We start from the raw sequence: 18,757 nt of genomic DNA on the forward strand, positions 1-18,757 counted from the left end.
AATTGTCATTTGGACCCCTTGAGGTCCAAACGAAATGCCATTTCTGCAGCCATACATTACAAACAAATAGACTCAAGACACAACATAATTTACATAAACATCCATCACATCGCAGTGATGGAAGGCCAAAAAACTTATCTCTCCACTGCACTCTCCCCCCCCCCCCCGATGTCAGAGTCAAAGTCAAAGCCCCCGGCTGACGATGGCGATTGTCCCGCGGTCATTAAAGCCACACCGGGTGATGCATGGTCGCACACCGGGTCTTGGTGTTAAAGCCCCCGGCGTGCGTTCGCAGAGTCCCGCGGCCATTCCAAGCCGCGCGGGGCGGTGATGTCAGGCCCCGCTCCAGGAGCTCTTCGACCCCGCAACTCGGGCGGGAGAAGTCGCCGTTGCGAGAGCCCTGAAAAGCGGTCTCCCTCCAGGGACCCGCGGGCTCCCGGTGCCGCCGTCCGCCAGACCCGCAGTTGCAGCCTCCGAATCTCCGGAGGTCGGGCCGCAGCAGCAGCAGCGCTCCACCACCGCTCCACCCGCTCTGGACTCGGCCAGCTCCGCGACGGTGAGGTGAGTCGTCGGCACCAGAGTCCCCGGTCTTCTCCTGTTGGAGGCCGCTCCTCGTTGCAGCCCCAACGACAACGGAGACCCGACAAGAAAAGGTCGGGTCTCCCGTGCAGGGAGAGATTTAAAAGTTACCCCCTCCCTCCCACCCCCCCCCCACACACACACCCCAACAAAAAATAACAAAAACTACATAGAAACATAGACAAAAAATAATAAAAACACGGACGGGCTGCAGAGGCCGCTGCTGACGAGAGTCGCGCCGCCTACCGGTGTGGTGAATCTGGAATTTGTTGGCACAAGCGGCTGTGGAGGCCAAGTCAATGGATATTTTTAAGGCGGAGATTGATTAGTACGGGTGTCAGGGGTTATGGGGAGAATGGGGTTGAGAGGGAAAGATCGATCAGCTATGATTGAAAGCGGAGTAAACTCAATGGGCTGAATGGCCTAATTCTGCTCCTACGGAAACATGAATGAATACATCTGTAATGCTGCTGCAAGTAAGACTTGCGTTATTCCGTTTCATAGAAACATAGAAAATAAGTGCAAGAGTAGGCCATTCGGCCCTTCGAGCCTGCACCGCCATTCAATATGATCACGGCTGATCATCCAATTTCGGTACGTATGACTTTGAACGCTCTCTTAACTCTTGAATTTACTGAGTTAACCCACCAACCCGCACGTCTTTGGGATGGAACTGGAGGACCCAGAGGAAAACCGATGGGCCAAATGGCCTAATTCTGCTCCTTTGACAGATGGAGCCCACGCGGTCACGGGGAGAGCGTGCAGACTCACTCCACACAGACTAATGCTGCTAATGTTGCAAGAAGCTGAAGGGACAGCACGCAATGATGACTGTGGTAAGCAGGGTGGGACAAGGGGGTCAGATTGCTGGGGCCATTTGGAGTCTTTCTTGGAAATAGTACTTCAGTGAGACTCATTTCAGACTCCGGATCAGATGGCCAGTGGAAGCAGGCAGTATTGAATCATTCAAATACTAAATGTTTCAGAAAACCGCATTGTGTGATACGTGTTAGTCATATGAAGACGCATGGAAAGATGAAACAGTGGAAAGAGACAATCTTTCAGGTCTGTGACCCTTCCCCAGAACAGGGGAAGAGGGAGATACAAGTTAGTTTTCGATAGGAGAGAGTGCAGGGTAGGCTGGGGTGGGGTGGGGAGTGGGTAGCACCAAGAAAAAGCCCCTGATAAGGACAAGATGAATGGGTTCCTGGCTAAATTCATCTTGTGTTTAGTTCCCCAGACCAAGTTCAAGTGTCAAGAGTGTTTGATTCCCGGATAAGACTATGAAATTCTTAATTACTGCAGTGCAACAGAATAAGTGAATATGTAAACACAGTGCATAACGGGGAAGAGAAAAAAAAAGAAAAAGAAAAAGTTCAATAAAGTTCTTGGTCTGTCTAATATATTCTTTAGGCTAAAGCATTTTACGGAAGACCGGAGAGTCTGAAAAAGGGTCCTGGCCCGAACTGTCATAGTTTAGTTTAGTTTAGAGATACAGCGTGGAAGCAGGCCCTTCGGCCCACTGAGTCCGCCCTGTCCTGCAATCCCCGTACACCGGCACTATCCAACACACTAGGGACAGTTTGCAATCTTTACCAAAACCAATTAACCTATAAACCTACACGTCTTTGGAGCGTGGGAGGAAACCGGAGCACCCGGAGAAAACCCACGTGGTCACATGGAGAACGTACAAACTCCGCACCAATTGTTAGGATCAAACACGGTCTCTGGCGCTGTGAGGCAGCCACTCTACCGCTGCGTCACTGTGCCAAACTCGAATCATCTGTCTCCGTTTCCTCTACCGATGCTGCCAGACACATTTAGTTCCTCCAGCACTTTGTGTTTTGCTCAAGGTGGGACCCGCGCTGTTGTTTGTGAAAAAATTGGGATGTAAATGTGGAAGAAATAAACTTAATCTAAATTAAATCAATTAGCCTGTACATGGTCCATTCCCCTGTATTTACTATCTGTTCGTGTGTCTAAGTGCCTCTTAAATGTTGCTATTGAATTATATTATTTCCACCTTCCCAATCAGCACATTCCAAGCACCAACAACTCTGTGTATTGTCTTGCAAATCTCCTTTAAACTTTTCCACTCGTCTTAAAGGGCACGTCCCACTTTCACGACCTAATTCACGACCTCTGCCGACGACTCGTGACGACTCGCAGCATGGTCGTCACTAGGTCGTAGGAGGTCGTAGGTAGGTCGTGATGCTAGTCGTGGGTACTCGTGGCATCAAGTAGGTCGGGGCGTTTTTCCAGCCTGATGAAAAATGTCCACAAGTAAAAAAGGTGGTGAATTAGGTCTTGAAAGTGGGACACGCCCTTAACGCTGTGCCCTCTAGTGTTTGACATTTCCATCCTGAGAAAATAAGACTCCGACTTTCTATCTTATCTATGTCAGGGCGCCACGATGGCACAGCAGTAGAGGTGCAGCCTCACAGCGCCAGAGACACGGGTTCGATCCTGACTACGGGTTCAAATACAAGGATGGAGTTAAAGGGAAAGCGAGTATAGGAAAAGTTATGAATGACACCAGAATTAACGGGGCAGAAAGCTCACGAAGGGATAGGAGAGTATGGTCAAGTGAAATGGGAATCGATGTGAAAGGTGAGGTGAGTAATGGATTAAAAGTATTATATATGAATGCACAAAATATAAGAAGTAAAGTGGATGAGCTTGAAGCTCAGTTAGACATTGGTAGATATGATATTGTGGGGATTCCAGAGACATGGCTGCAGGAGGATCGGGACTGGGAACTGACTATTCAGGGATATACGTCCTATAGAACGGACAGGCAGGTGGGCAGAGGAGGTGGGATAGCTCTGTCGGTGAGGGATGAAATTCAGTCCCTTGCGAGGAGTGACATAGGGACTGACGAGGCAGAGTCGCTGTGGATAGAATTGAGGAATTGTAAAGGGAAGAAGACACTAATGAGAGTTATCTACAGGCCCCCAAACAGTAGCCTGGATATAGGGTGTAAGTTGCAGCAGGAGTTAAAAATTGGCATGTAACAAAGGTAATGAATACCATTGTGGTTATGGGAGATTTCAACATGCAGGTAGACTGGGAAAATCAGGTTGGTTCTGGACCCCAGGAAAGGGAGGCGTTGAGTGCCTCCGTGATGGATTCTTAGAGCAGCTTGAACTGGAACTTACCAGAGAGAAGGTAGTTCTGGATTTAGTGTTGTCTAATGAACCAGATTTAATAAAGGGAACTCAAGGTAAAGGAACCGCTAGGAGGTAGTGACCATAATATGATAAGGTTTAATCTGCAATTTGAGAGGGAGAAGGTTAAATTCGAAATGTCAGTGTTGCCGTTGAATAAAGGGGACTATGAAGGCATGAGAGAGGAGCTGGCCAAGGTCGACTGGGAAACGATCCTAGCAGGAATAACGTTGGAACAGCAATGGTAGGAATTCCCGGGCATAATCCAGAAGATGCAGGTTTATTCTAAGGGGAGTAGGAGGCAACCGTGGCTGACAAGGGATGTTAGGAATGGTCTTCAGACCCGACTTCAGAAGGGTCTCGACCCGAAACATCACCCATTCCTCCTCTCCAGAGATGCTGCCTGTCCCGATGAGTTACTCCAACATTTTGTGTCTACCTTAGTGTGAGGGGTGATCGCTGGTCGGCACGAACATGGTGGGCAGAATGGCTTGTGTCTCTAAACATTAAAGACTAGATGGCACACTGATCTACCAGACTGCAGGCACAAGGGGTTTCTTGTAAGGGAAGGGGGTGGAAAGCTTCCTTCCTGCTGCTTAGAAGGGCGCTATACAAATGCATCTTGATTATGGGGCTGTAAACTGAGAGAAAGATGCAGCGGGCACTAGGACCTGGAGGGCGCTGTCAGACAGACAGAGAGAGAGAGGAGAGGACCGCCCCGAGTTAGAAGGGAGCCGGTTGAAGCCTCTGTGTTACACTGCGGCGGCGGAGAGAAGGGGAGGAGAGGAGAGGAGAGGGGATGGCGAAGAGCAGCCGGCGGTCTCCGCTAAGCTCCTGCGGCCAGAGAGACGGCAGAGCACTGCAGTGAGAGACGGAGACACAGACGGAGACACAGACGGAGACACAGACGGAGACACAGACAGGGACACAGACAGGGACACAGACAGGGACACAGAGGGACGGCGCCGCTTCCAGCCATTCTGCTACCAGAATCCAGCCATGAAACAACGGCTCGCTGATATCATGAGACTGAGCAGAAAGTGCCGCATGCTGCTCGCCACTTGCCTGGGATCACTCATACTCGTCATCTTTTATTTCCAAAGTATGTTACATCCAGGTAGGTCAGGTCCATTTGTCATTAACGCCGCGTTTAAACTCATCTCCGCTGCAATGGGTCCTCATTCTCTCTCCCCCTCTCTCTCTCTCTCACACACACGTCTCCTCCTCATACAAACCTTCCCTTGTTACTGTCGCTACCTTCCACTGCTTCTCTTCTCCTCTCCCTCAACCTCTCTCCTATCCCCCCCCCTCCCCTCTCCCCCCCTTTCATCTCCCCCCCCCTTTCTCTCTCCCCCCCTCTCCTCCCCCCCCTCTCCTCTCTCTCCCCCTCTCTCTCTCCCCCCCTCCTCCTCTCTCCCCCCTCTCCTCTCCCCCCCCTCTCCCCTCCCTCCTCCCCCCCCTCTCCTCCCCCCCTCCTCTCCTCCCCCCCTCTCCCCCCCTCCCCTCCTCAACCCCAACCAGCCCACCGACAATGAACAGGTCACCCAACCAGCCCGGATTCCACCCGAACAGCGCCGACCTACACATACACACACACACACACACATATATATATAAACATACACACACACACTTATATATATATATATACACACACACACACACATACACACACACACATACACACACAATATACACACACACACATATATATACACACACACATATATAAACATACACACACACACACACACACACACACACACACACACACACACACACACACTTCAACCCCCTGCCCTCACCACTGATGGTGTTGCTGAGTAGAGGTTGATATGTGTCGTTGGGAAAAGCTTCAGTAAGTCACAGTAAAGTGCGTTTTCAGGCGATTTCCCCTGAAACTCAGCAGCCTTCCCCACAGTGGTCATGCCCGTGCGAATTCCACACAAACGTCAGTGTATCCATTTCATTCCAACCAGAATCTAGCCACTGCTTCCTCCCTTCAGTCAATGCCAGTCTTATTCCCTCCCGGGGCCCTGGTTTATTTTATCCAGGAGTTTCAGCCTCTGAAATGTGACTACCAAGTCATTTATTATTGAACAGGGGGCAAGGTGTGACATCAACGCGGAGAATGGGAAGGCAGGGTAAAGCTTGCTCAAATGCTGAAAAGAGGAAATGTAAAGTGTTTAGTGCTGAGAGGGTGATATCGGTGGACTCCGGTACCCAATAGAGAGGGTTGCGGGTAATTGGGAGGTATGGGTGTTAATTGGCACTGAGCGAGAGAGGGGAGGCTTGGGACTGCTTTACATCAGCGTAACATTACACAAGTAAAAACCAAGCCCCAGATTGAACTCTGGATGAAGAATTCATTAGCAGTGAGCCAGAGACGCAAGAGACTGCAGATGCAACAAAAAAATAAACTAACCGATGGAGGAATTTGCAGAAACAAAGAACTGCAGATGCTGGTTGATCCACATTTCTGAAGAAGGGTCCCAACCTCGTCCTCCTGACCTACTGAGATACTCCAGCACGTCCTGTCCTTTGCTTTAGGCTTTAGAGGTACAGCGAGGAAACGGGCCCTTCGGCCCATCGAGACCTCGCCGACCAGCGATCACCCCGTACGCTAACACTATCCTACACACTAGGGACAATTTACAATTTTTACAGAATCCAATTCAGCGCATGTTTGGAGTGTGGGGAGGAAACTGGAGCACCGAGAGAAAACCAATGTGTTTCACGGGAGAACGTACAAACTCCGTACAGACTGCACCCGTAGTCGGGATTGAACCCGGGTCTCTGGCGCAGTGATGCGGCAACTCCACCGCTGTGCCACCGTGCCGCCATCTCCAATGGACTATATGTTGTCCTCTGGGAAAGACAGTAGGCCTTCCCTCGATGAGGTTATTTTTGTTTTAACTGATAAAGAATATCCTCGATGTGGGGCATCACATACCATTCAGTTGTCATCAGATGGGCATCAGGGAGAAATGGCGGTCGAAACAAAGGATTGTAGATGCTGGATAATACCAAATATAGACACAGAGTGCTGGAGTAATCTCAGCGGGTCAGGCAGCATCTCTGGAGAAAAAGGATGTGTCGGGATCCAGGAGAATAGTCTTGACCCGAAAAATCGCCCATCCTTTTTCACCAGAGATGCTGCCTGACCAGCTGAGTTACTGCAGCACTCTGTGTCTATCAGGGAGCAAGGAGCCTTGTTCTCTGGCAGTTCTGGAAGCTCATTGCCCCCTTCAGAGAGTGACCTGGGGAGGGGCTTTTGTAAACTCACCACTGTGGGCCGAAACGTGGCTTTCCCCCCCCCCCCCCCCCCCCCCCCTTTTAGACTCTGCTGGTCGATCTCTCCCCTCTATCTTGGCCCGATCGCTTCCCAGAAACTGCTCCCTTGCCCATCTGTCTCTCTGCTCGTGTGTTCAACGTGTTCATGTGCGGCACGGTGGCGCAGCGGTAGAGTTGCTGCCTCAGACCCAGGTTCGATCCTGACTACGGGTGTTGTCTGTATGGAGTTTGTACCTTCTAACCCGTGACCACGTGGGTTTTCTCCAGGTGCTCCGACTTCCTTCCACATCCCAAAGACGTGCAGGCTTCGGTAAAATATCATAAATTGTCCCAAATGTGTAGGATAGTGCTAGTGTACGGGGTGACACGATGGGCCGAAGGGCCTGTTTCCGCACCGTATCTAAAAGCCTAAAGACCCTGTGACTGTATCACAATCTTCTCGCCAGCTTGCTAAACTGTACCAAATGATTCATTGTTCATCCTGAATCATACTTGAACACTGAAATGTTTGGTGTGACAGAGAGAGGGAGAGAGAGAGGGAGAGAGAGACGTTACTTAAATTGTGGGAGGTTCCCTGAAGAATGAAACCGTTATGTGTCATTTATTTCAACTATGTTCCCCCTTATGGTTTGGGAGTTTCTCTGTTTAGACATGAGTTACTTGTTTAAGCTGGGACTGTTTGCTGCCATGGCCCTCTGGAGTTTCCCCTTCTCCGTGCTGCTGCGGCTGCTGCTGTGGACTTTCCACAAGGCCACAACGTCTGAGAGGTTCCAGGGCAGCACCCTCAGTCAGATGATCGGCGTGGGTTCAACCCTGACCTCCGGTGCTGTCGGTGTGGAGTGTACACATCCCTCTGACCACATGGCTTTCTTCCCAAAGACTTGGGTCCATTGGCCACTGGGTATTAGTGGCAGTAAAGGGCCAAAATAATTAAGGACAGACGCAGCGAGAGGGGGAGGGGGAGCATAGAAACATAGAAAATAGGTGCAGGAGTAGGCCATTCGGCCCTTCGAGCCAGCACCGCCATTCAATATGATCATGGCTGATCATCCAGAATCAGTATCCCGTTCCTGCTTTCTCCCCATATCCCTTGATTCCCTTAGCTCTTGAAAACATCCCGTGAATTGGCCTCCACTGCCTTCTGTGTTTGAAAATTCCACAGATTCCCAACTCTCTGGGTGAAAAAGTTTTTCCTCATCTCAGTCCCAAATGGCCTACCCCTTATTCTTCAGCTGTGACCCCTGGTTCTGGACTCCCCCAACATGGGGAACATTTTGCCTTCATCCAGCCTATCCAATCCCTTAAGAATTTTATATGTATCCGTAAGATCCCCTCTCGTCCTTCTAAATTCCAGTGAAGACGAGCCCAGTCGATTAATTCTTTCATCATGTGTCAGTCCCGCCATCCAAGGAATTAACCTGGTGAACTTACGCTGCACTCCCGAGAGGGGGAGACGCAGAGAGGGGGGAGTGCGACAGATGGACACAGACGGAGTGAGATGTAGAGTGAGTGAGAAACGGAGAGAGGAGGGCACACTCGAGGCAGAGGCACTGTGAGACTGGAGATGCTGGAGGAACCCAGCGGGACAGGCAGCATCTGTGGAGGGAAATGGACAGGCGATGTATCGGGTCAGGACCATTCTTCAGACCGGTGGAACTGCTTTAAGGGCCTGTCCCACTTAGGGGATTTTTTTAGGCAACTGCCGGCGACTAGGCTGACGCCTGTAGGGTCGTGAGTCGTCTCCTCAATCGCCCAAAGAGTTGTAACGTCTTTCTGGTCACCGCCGGGTTTTAAAATGTTCAAAGCTTTTCGGCTTCAGTCGGCGACGGTGGGCTTGTCGTAGCTTGTCTTCCCCTGACGTAGGTTGTTGCCAGGATGGCGTAGGTTGTGGCCGCTACTGATTTTGGTGAATTCCATTCTCGTAGTCACCGGCAGTTGCCTAAAAAAGCACCTAAGTGGGACAGGCGCAGTTGTCCAGTCGCCGGTTTTTCAGTGACCTGACCTACCACGACCATGTCAGTCGCCTGAAAAAATCGCCTAGTGGGACAGGCCCTTGAGTTTTTAGTCTTCGTGTTAGATATACCGTGTGGGAACAGGCCCTTCGGCCCACTGAGTCCGCGCTGACCAACGATCACCTGTTCACACGAGTTCCACGTTAACCCAGTTTTGCATCCTACACACGAGGGGAAATTTACAGAACCCAATTAGCCTGCAAACCTGTATGTCTTTGGAATGTGGGAGGAAACCAGAGTACCCAGCGAAAACCCACACAGTCACAGGGAGAACGTACAAACTCCATACAGACAGCGGCCCAAGTCTGTACAGACTACACCCGTAGTCGGGATTGAACCTGGGTCTCAGGCGAGCGGGTGTGTGGTAGCAACTCTACCGCTCCGCCTCCGTGCCGCCCCCTCTTAGTGAAGCAGGCTGTGATGCAACCCGTCAGCCTGCACACTGAGGAAGCAACTCCTACCGTGAGTGTATTGGCGGGCCACGCTGCCAACACATCACCTTGTATTTCAGCAACTGGTTCGGTTGCAACAGCATTGCTTCAGGATACCCTGCAACATTCCTGTTGACATTCGGTTGCTGCAGTATTTCCCCATTCTGACAGTCTGGTGGAAGGTTGACAACTCTGGGTGAACGGGCGAACACACAAGCCGACCCAACCCTCAACTACACATACTTGCTCTATTTATCGCTAAACCAGGCATGTTTCTGTTTTATTGAACATAAACCACTTGGATGTTGATAAATGATGTTATCTGTCGGGTAGAATTAGTTCCCCGTTATTTGAAGTACTTGTGGCATCTTACGTCATCGACAGTTGAACTGGGACCGAGTTCCTGAATTTGATCTAATTGAGATCCCTGCCATGATTTAGCTTAATATGTTTTTTATAATGTGGTTACTGTGATCAGGGGTGGCACGGTGGCGCAGCGGTAGAGTTGCTGCCTTACAGAGCCCGAGGCCCGGGTTCAATCCCGACTACGGGCTGTCGGTACGGAGTTTGTACGTTCTCCCTGTGACCGTGTGGGTTTTCTCCGGGCGCTCCGATGTCCTCCCAAACTTCGAAGGCGTACAAGTTTGTAGGCTAATTGGCTTCTGTACATTATAAATTGTCCCTAGTGTGCAGGATAGAACTAGTGTATGGGGTGATTACTGGTTAGCATGGACTCGGTGGGCCGAATGGCCTGTTTCCATGCTGTATCTCTAAACTAAACTAAAAAGGAACTGCAGATGCTGGTTTACACCAAAGGTGGACACAGAATGCTGGAGTAGCTCAGTGGGTCAGGCAGCATCATCTGTGGAGAGAATGAATAGGTGACATTTTGGGTCAAGACCCTTCTTCAGACTTTGAATATGAAGGTGGTTCCAACCCAAAACGTCGTATTTTCCTTTTCTCCAGAGATGCTGCCTGACCCGTTGAGTTACTCCAGCACTTTGTATTAAACTCAAACCAAACATTGTATCTCGGTTGAGTTTATCAGCCCTTAAAGCATCAAACCCTTAAAATTGAAGCAAATTGCAGCAATTTGTGTTGGCATTTACTGCATAATCCCAATTAAAGAGCCGTTCAGGATGAATGAGGAACGGATGGATGGATATTTTAAGTAACCATGAGAGATGGTCTAGCAATCATGTCAGAACTCGTAAACCTATTTAAAACAAAACCTGCTTGCAGACTAACTTGAATTATAAATTGTCTGACCTAATATAACTGGTGTACCGAAAAAACCAAGGAGATTCAATTGAATAAGTTAGAGGAACCGTTTTCACTGGCAGGCTGGTAACCGGTAGATTCAGATTGAAGATAATTTTCAAAGTAAGCAGAGCGACGTTGGGACTTTTTCTCCATGTGTGATGCTGGAAGCAGATTTCATTGTAATGTTGAAAGAGGAATTTGGTCCATTCTTGCCAAGTCCAGGGTATGAACGAGAAAGTGTGATAGACGGGCAGCACGTTGGCGCAGCGGTAGAGTTACTGCCGTACAGCGCCGGAGACTCAGTTTCGATCCTGGCTACGGGTGCTGTCCGTACAGAGTTTGTACGTTCTCCCTGTGGCCGTGTGGGTTTTTTCCTGGAGCCCTGGTTTCCTCCCATGTTCCTAAGATGTGCAGATTTGTAGGTTAATTGGCTTCGGTAAAGATTGTAAATTGTCCCTAGTGTGTATAATAGTGTGAGTGTATGGGGATTGTGGACTCGGGCCGAAAGGTCTGTTTCCGCGCTGTATCTCTAAACTAAACGCGAGGCTTTCGCAAAAGGCATCATGATTCCATTCAGCTTCTCCAGTTTATGATCAGAGATATTTTTAATTCCTAGACGGGATGTGGGCTTGGCTGGTGCAGTGATTATTCACTGGCCTTTGAGAAGGTGGTCGTGAGCTGTTGTAGTTTTGCGTGATGATGGCACTCCTTATTTCTCATGAGTGGATTGTCATCTACATCACACTGCGGTGAAATTCCTTGTTCACACAAAGCTGACAGTAAACGGTATCACGGGTGGCGTTGCTGCTTTACAAGGCCAGAGACCCGGGTTCGATCCTGACAATGGCCGCTGTCCGTATGGAGTTTGTGCGTTCTCCCTGTGGCCGTGTGGGTTTTCTCCGGGTGCTCCAGTTTCCTCCCACATTTCAAAGACGTGCAGGTTTGTCGGTTAATTGGCTTCTGTAAATTGCCCCCAATGTATGAGATAGAACTAGCGTGAATGGGTAAGCGATGGTCAGCATGTACTCGGTGGGCCTGTTTCTACCTTGTATCTCTAAACGCACTATAATCCATCACACACACCAGACTTTCCACCATTGACTCCACTTCACGCTACCTTGGAAAAGCAGCCAGCATAATCAAAGACCGTTGGGCGGAAGATACAGAAGCTTGAATGCGCGCACCACCAGACTCGGGAACAGCTTCTTCCCCTCTGTTTATCAGGCTTCTGAATGGTCCTTCTATAAGCTAGGGTACTGTCCGATTCACCTCCACCCCATTGCGGACATTGGACTTTGTCTCGAACTGGCGCGCTACAATGCTGAGAACTATATTCTGCATTCTGTACCTTCCCCTTTGCTCTACCTGTTGTACTTGAGTTTGACTCGATTGTATTGATGTAAAGCATCTGATCTGTTTGGGTAGGAAGCAGAATCAAGCTTTTCACTTGGTACACATGATGATAATAAACCTTGACCCTAATGATAGATACACCAGGGAGGGAGTTACCAGGATCCAGACCAGTGGACACAATGATTTTCTAATTTAGGATGGTGTGCAATTTAGACTGAAGATGTACAGAGAGAAATAACTCGTCTTGTTTCGAGCAAACCACAAAATGTCGGAGAATTTAGTGGGTCAGGCAGCATCTGTGGAGGGAATGGACAGATAACATTTCACGTCACGGCACTTCTTCAGACTGGAGAAGGGACCTGACCCAAAGTGTCAGCTATCCAGACTGACGAAGGATCCCCACCCACAGTGTCCTCTGCCATTCCCTCCACGGATGCTGCCTGATCCACTGATGTTCCTTCAGCATAGAAACATAGAAACATAGAAAATAGGTGCAGGAGTAGGCCATTCGGCCCTTCGAGCTTGCACCGCCATTCAATATGATCATGGCTGATCATCCAACTCAGTATCCTGTACCTGCCTTCTCTCCATACCCCCTAATCCCTTTAGCCACAAGGGCCACATCTAACTCCCTCAAATATAGCCAATGAACTGGCCTCAACTACCTTCTGTGGCAGAGAGTTCCAGAGATTCACCATTCTCTGTGTGAAAAATGTTTTCCTCATCTCGGTCCTAAAGGATTTCCCCTCTATCCTTAAGCTGTGACCCCTTGGCCTGGACTTCCCCAACATCGGGAACAATCTTCCTGCATCTAGCCTGTCCAACCCCATGTCAGCATGCTTTGCTCAAGACTCTAGCATCTGCATTTTTTTGTGCCTTCATTTATTTTGATGAAGACTCAGAGTAAATGATGTTAAAAGAAGGGATGGGATACATCCAAGGCCACAAGAAATCACTGAGAGTTGTGGTCGCAGCCCAGACCATCACACAAACCAACCTCCCTGCCATTGACTCCATCTACACTTCACGCTGCCCCGTCAAGGCCAGCAGCAAAATCAAGGACCAGTCTCACCCCGGTCACTCCCTCTTCTCCCCTCTCCCATCAGGCAAGAGGTATAGAAGTATGAAAATGTGCTCCTCCAGATTCAGGGACAGTTTCTTCCCAGCTGTTATCAGGCAACTGAACCATCCCTATCAACAATTGTAAAGCAGTCCTGAGCTGGGATGTACCTCAATGGAGACCCTCGGGCTATCTTTAATCGGACTTTACTGGATTTGATCGTACGCTAAACGTTATTCCCTTTATCCTGTATCTGTACACTGTGGACGGTTCGATTGTAATCATGTATAGTCTTTCCGCTGACTGGTTAGTATGCGACCAAAGCTGTTCACTGTACACGTGACAATGAACTAAACTAAACCAACTAAGATAATCGGCCCAAACACAACAACTCTGACCACTATTGACGATTGTTGACTTTGCTGACTCTTTGAGAAGGAACATTCCTCAGGAAGTCCTCCTTGACTTTCTCGGGCAATCAAACACACTCCATGTTATCACAGATAAAGGGACGGAGGCTTGGCTATTGAATGTGAGCCTTGTACACACATTGGAAAAGCTTGTTCTTATCGGTAGGGGGTGGCGAGCAGGGTTCACAACACAATGTGCACTTGTGACCATTCTCATTAGTATTTCCAGCCAGTGGTTTGTGGGAGAATGTTTGGACGTACACATGACTGACCAAAGCTGAAAGATTGGCTTAGGTTTGCACAAGACTGCTGGGTCTACAGTTCTTTCAGTATTTATCAGCACTGATTTCCTTCCTGTAAAGTCTATGAGCACACAGTATGAAGACATACCCCCCCCCCCCCCCCCCCCCCCCCCCCCCCCCCCCCCCCATACGGGTTCAACTTGGCACTTTCTGCAGAAGAACTAAAGAGTTCCTTATGAAAGGACATGACTCAGTGGGTCAGGCAGCATCTCTGGAGAACATGGATGGGTGACCTTTTGGGTCTGGACCCTCTTTCGGACCCAAAATGTCACCGATGCAGGGATTCTGCCTGATCTGCTGAGTTAGTCGTGCACTTTGTGTCCATTTGTATAAACCAGCATCTGCAGCTCCTTGTTTCTGCAACCCGCCCTCCTGTTGTAAGAAAGGTCCCGATTCATGGTCCCCAGAGATGCTGCCTGACCCGTTGAGTTACTCCAGCACTCTGCGCCTTTTTTTTTTGTCACCAGCGCCTGCAGTTCCTTCTTTCTATCTGCATAGAACATAGAACAGTGCAGCACGGGAAAGGCCTTTGACGCACAATATTTGTATGGAACATGATGCCAAGTTAAACTGATCTCATCTGCCACCACGTGATCCATATCTCTCTATTCCCTGCACTTCCATGTGCCTATCTCAAAGCCTCTTAAACACCACTCTGGTATATCTGCCTCCTCCACCACCTCCTCTGGCATTGCGTTCCAGGCCCCCACCAGCTCCATGTTTCTACAAAGACTTGATTTCATTTTCTGTTTGAGCAAAAAAAACCCCACTACTTGCGTGCATTCAGACATTGGCTTACAAGAGTTATGAAAAAGTAGGAGGACCAGCAGGCATGGTGGCGCAGCGGTAGAGTTGCTGCCTTACAGCGCCAGATACCCGGGTTGGATCCTGACTACGGGTGCTGTCTGTACCGAGTTTGTACCTTTTCCCTGTGACTGCGTGGGTTTTCTCCGGGTGCTCTGGTTTCCTCCAACACACCAAAGACGTGCAGGTTTGTAGGTTAATTCGCTTTGGTAAAATTGTTCCTAGTGTGTAGGATAGAATTATTGTACCGGGCGATTGCTGGTCGGAGTGGACTTGGTGGGCCGAAGGGCCTGTTTCCACAGTATATCTAAAACTAAATTAAATTGATGGTATAAAGCTTGATATTGTATCTGCCTTTTAGAGGCATTTTCAGGTCAACGATAACTAGTTTTAAATGAAATACTTGATTTCCGCATTGAAGAAGTGATTGGAACCTATGATTGAAGTATATTCTTGTACCAATCCTGTACCAACAGTTTCAGCGGTTAGTATAATAGGGCTCCTGTTAAACTTGGAAGTTCACATCCCCACTAGAAATGCTATACCAATATTTCAATGCTGCTGAGATGCCTGAAGTGCAAACAGCAGACCCCCCCCCTGCCCACCCGCCCGTCTGCCTGTCTCACGCACGTCCTTGAGCAGACGCACGTACACGGTCAACACACGCCGCGCTGGAGGAGAGCTCAGCGTGGAGGGAAATGGACAGATGACGTTTCAGGTCGGATTCCTCGTTCAGTTTGTGTAAAAACGTGTCTACACGCTTGCACACGCTTGCACACTCTCTCACACACGTGCTCTCTCACATGCACTCGGGTTCACTCTCACTCACCCTCTCCGACACACGCACACTCGGTGTAAATTGTCCCTAGTGTGTAGGATAGTATTAGTGTGCGGGGCGGTCGCTGGCCAGCACGGAATAAGTGGGCTGAAGGGCCTGTTTCCGCGCTGTATCGCTAAAGTCTACAACGTCTAAAGCCATCGTCAGGAAGGGCCAAACAATAACAATCTCTCACTGCCTTTGATCACAAAGACTTGGAGACTACGTGCTGATGTATTGTGAGAGTATCATGGCCCTGCAGTGCAACTAGTGGAGTTTCTGCCTCATAGCAATGGTTCGATCCTGACTACGGGTGCTGTCTGTGTGTGGAGTTTGTACGTTCTGCCTATGACCACGTAGACTTCCTCCAGGTGGGTGCCTGTGCGGGTTTGTAGGTTAATTGGCTTCTGTACTTTGTCCCTGGTGTTGACAGGTGATCGGGTGGCTCCGAGTAGTGGCACAAAAATCATGGGCCAAATAGTCTTCTATATGCAAGGAAATGTGGAAATCTTTTGTTTTGTATAGACCAATCCTGTCAGTCTCAAACCTTCCTTCCTTCCTACAGTAATGTGATTTAATCCCTCCCGTGCCCATCCAAACCCCTCTTGAAGCTTCTTATTGATGTTTCCACTCCTTAGAGACAATGGGTTTAAGAAGCTTCCCTCAATTCCCTTGTATCTTTGTGTTGTGAGCTTGTCTTATCAAACAATCTCAACAATCACCAGCCATTGTGTCCTTCCTTGTTGTATGAGCTGATTAGAGAAAACTGGAGACTTTGAAGACCAGTTCTGAAGACCTCTCTCTCTCTCTCTCTCTCTCTCTCTCTCTCTCTCTCTCTCTCTTCTCTCTCCCTCTCTCTCTCTCTCTCTCTCTCTCTCTCTCTCTCTCTCTCTCTCTCTCTCTCTCTCTCTCTCTTTTATCATCGCATGCTCTCAGGTGGCTGTTTAGACAGTTGATTTCTTGTGCTGTGTTTATTTTTGCTCAGTAAATGACTGCCTTCCAGCAAAGAACCTAAGAAGTTTTGGTCTCCTAATCTGAGGAAGGACATTCTTGCCATAGAGGGAGTACAGAGAAGTACCAGACTGATTCCTGGGATATCAGGACTTTCATATGAAGAAAGTCTGGATAGACTCGGCTTGTACTCGCTAGAATTTAGGAGATTGAGGGGGGATCTTATAGAAACTTACAAAATTCTTAAGGGGTTGGACAGGCTAGATGCAGGAAGATTGTTCCCGATGTTGGGGAAGTCCAGAACAAGGGCTCACAGTTTAAGGATATGGGGGAAATCTTTTAGGGCCGAGATGAGGAAAAACATTTTTCACACAGAGAGTGGTGAATCTCTGGAATTCTCTGCCACAGAAGGTAGTTGAGGCCAGTTCATTGGCTATATTTAAGAGGGAGTTAGATGTGGCCCTTGTGGCTAAAGGGATCAGGGGGTATGTAGAGAAGGCAGGTACAGGATACCGAGTTGGATGATCAGCCATGATCATATTGAATGTGGTGTAGGCTCGAAGGTCCGAATGGCCTACTCCTGCACCTATTTTCTATGTTTCTATGTCTATGTTTCTAAGGGTCCTGACCTGAAACGTCACCTGTCCATGTTCTCCAGAGATGCTGCCTGACCTGCTGAGTTACTCCAGCACCTTGTGTCCTTCACTGAATCAATATAGATTCTTTCACCAGAATGCTGCCTTGAATAGGGGGGGGGGGGGGGTTTAGCTGCAGGGAGAGGTTGGACAAGCTTGTAATTATTTCTGGAATGCCTGAGGTTGAGGGAAAACCTAACATTATGAGAGGCACAGTTAGAGTTGACAGTCAGAACCTTTTCTCCAGGATCCAAATGTCAAAGAGTGGAGGGTATACCTTCAAGGTGAGAGGGGGGAAATGTAATGGTTTTACACAGAGAGTGGCCGTACGATAGTAGTGTTTCAGAGGCTTTTAGATAGGCAATCAAAATGTAGAAACAAGGAACTGCAGATGCAAGTTTACAAAAAAAAAGGTCACAGTTCTGGAGTAATTCACTGGGTCAGGTTGCACCCCTGGAGAGCAGTGATCGGTGATGTTTCGAGCCGGGACCCTTCTTCAGTCTTTGTGTCATAATCTAGAACAAGTTGCCTGGGAAGATGGGGGAAGTAAAAAAAATCACAGCTGAAAAAAATCACAAATCAAAATGGAAATGGACTGGTCTTTAAGGACAGGGCAGCACGGTGGCGCAGCGGTAGAGTTGCTGCCTCACCGCACCAGGGACCCAGGTTCGATCCTAACTACGGGTGCTGTCTGTAAGGAGTTTGTACGTTCTCCCTGTGACTGCGTGGGTTTTCTCCGGGTGCTCCGGTTTCCTCCCACATCCCAAAGACGCACAGGCTTGTAGGTTAATGGTCTTCAGTAAAATAAAGAAATGTCCCCAGCGTTGTAGGATGGAACTAGTGAGCAGGGTGATCGCTGGTCGGCGTGGACTCGGTTGGCCAAAGGGCCTGTTTCCAAACTGCTTCTCTAAACCAGGTTTGATGGGCTGAATGGCCTAAATCTGCTCCCATTATCAGTCATTCTTCGACGGTGGAGATCCGTGTAGAAAAAGTAAAACAGTTGAATAGTTACTGCAGGTAATATTTCATGAGGAAAGCTTCCAATTTGGAGTCACTCCCAAGAGTTTCCTTTCGGGAGAGGTTTAGCTCGACGTTAATCCAGTAATAAGGTCTGACGTTTGCAGTGGAGAGAGGAATGACACATCGTGGTCGGAAGGAAAATGTAAGCCCAATGATGCCTGTGGGGAACAAGTGCTGAGTAATGAGTTTGCTGGACAGACTACAAAGGCGTCAGACGGGAATGTTGTGAGACAGACAGAGGTGGTGGTGTATTGTGTGGAAGCTGCATCGAAAGCTTGAGAGGCAGAGCTCACCAAGATCATGGAGCAATACAGGACGGGGGGGGGGGGGGGGGACATTGAAACGTAGCAAATAGTGAAAGGCCTGGATAGAGTGGATGTGGGGAGGATGTTTCCACTAGTTGGAGAGTCTTGGACCAGAGGGCACGGCCTCAGAATGAAAGGACGTACCTTCTAGAAAGGAGATGAGGAGGAATTTCTTTAGTCAGAGGGTGGTGAATCTGTGGAATCCTTGACCTCCACAGACGGATGTGGAGGTCAAGTCAATGGATATTTTGAAGGCAGACATTGACAGATTCTTGATTGGTACGGGCGTCAGGGCTTAAGGGTAGAAGGCAGGAGGACGGGGTTGAGAGGGAAAGTTAGATGGGCAGAGTTGAT

At 49.0% G+C, this 18,757-nt stretch overlaps 1 protein-coding gene across 2 annotated transcripts in view; it reads left to right on the plus strand.

The window, feature by feature from the left end:
* Positions 1–882: 882 nt before the first annotated feature.
* chst11 (carbohydrate (chondroitin 4) sulfotransferase 11) overlaps positions 883–18,757 on the plus strand; it is a 106,250-nt gene continuing 88,375 nt past the window's right edge. Inside the window, exon 1 of one of the 2 annotated variants that reach the window (XM_055650648.1) lies at positions 883–4,848. In XM_055650648.1, the coding sequence (XP_055506623.1) occupies positions 4,746–4,848 (103 nt within the window). In that variant the 5' untranslated portion in view covers positions 883–4,745. Of the gene's footprint in view, positions 4,864–18,757 lie in introns of both variants that reach the window. The other variant, XM_055650647.1, reaches the window with a different exon arrangement.

Source organism: Leucoraja erinacea, chromosome 19 (genome assembly GCF_028641065.1).
Source record: "Leucoraja erinacea ecotype New England chromosome 19, Leri_hhj_1, whole genome shotgun sequence".
NCBI lineage: Eukaryota > Metazoa > Chordata > Chondrichthyes > Rajiformes > Rajidae > Leucoraja > Leucoraja erinaceus.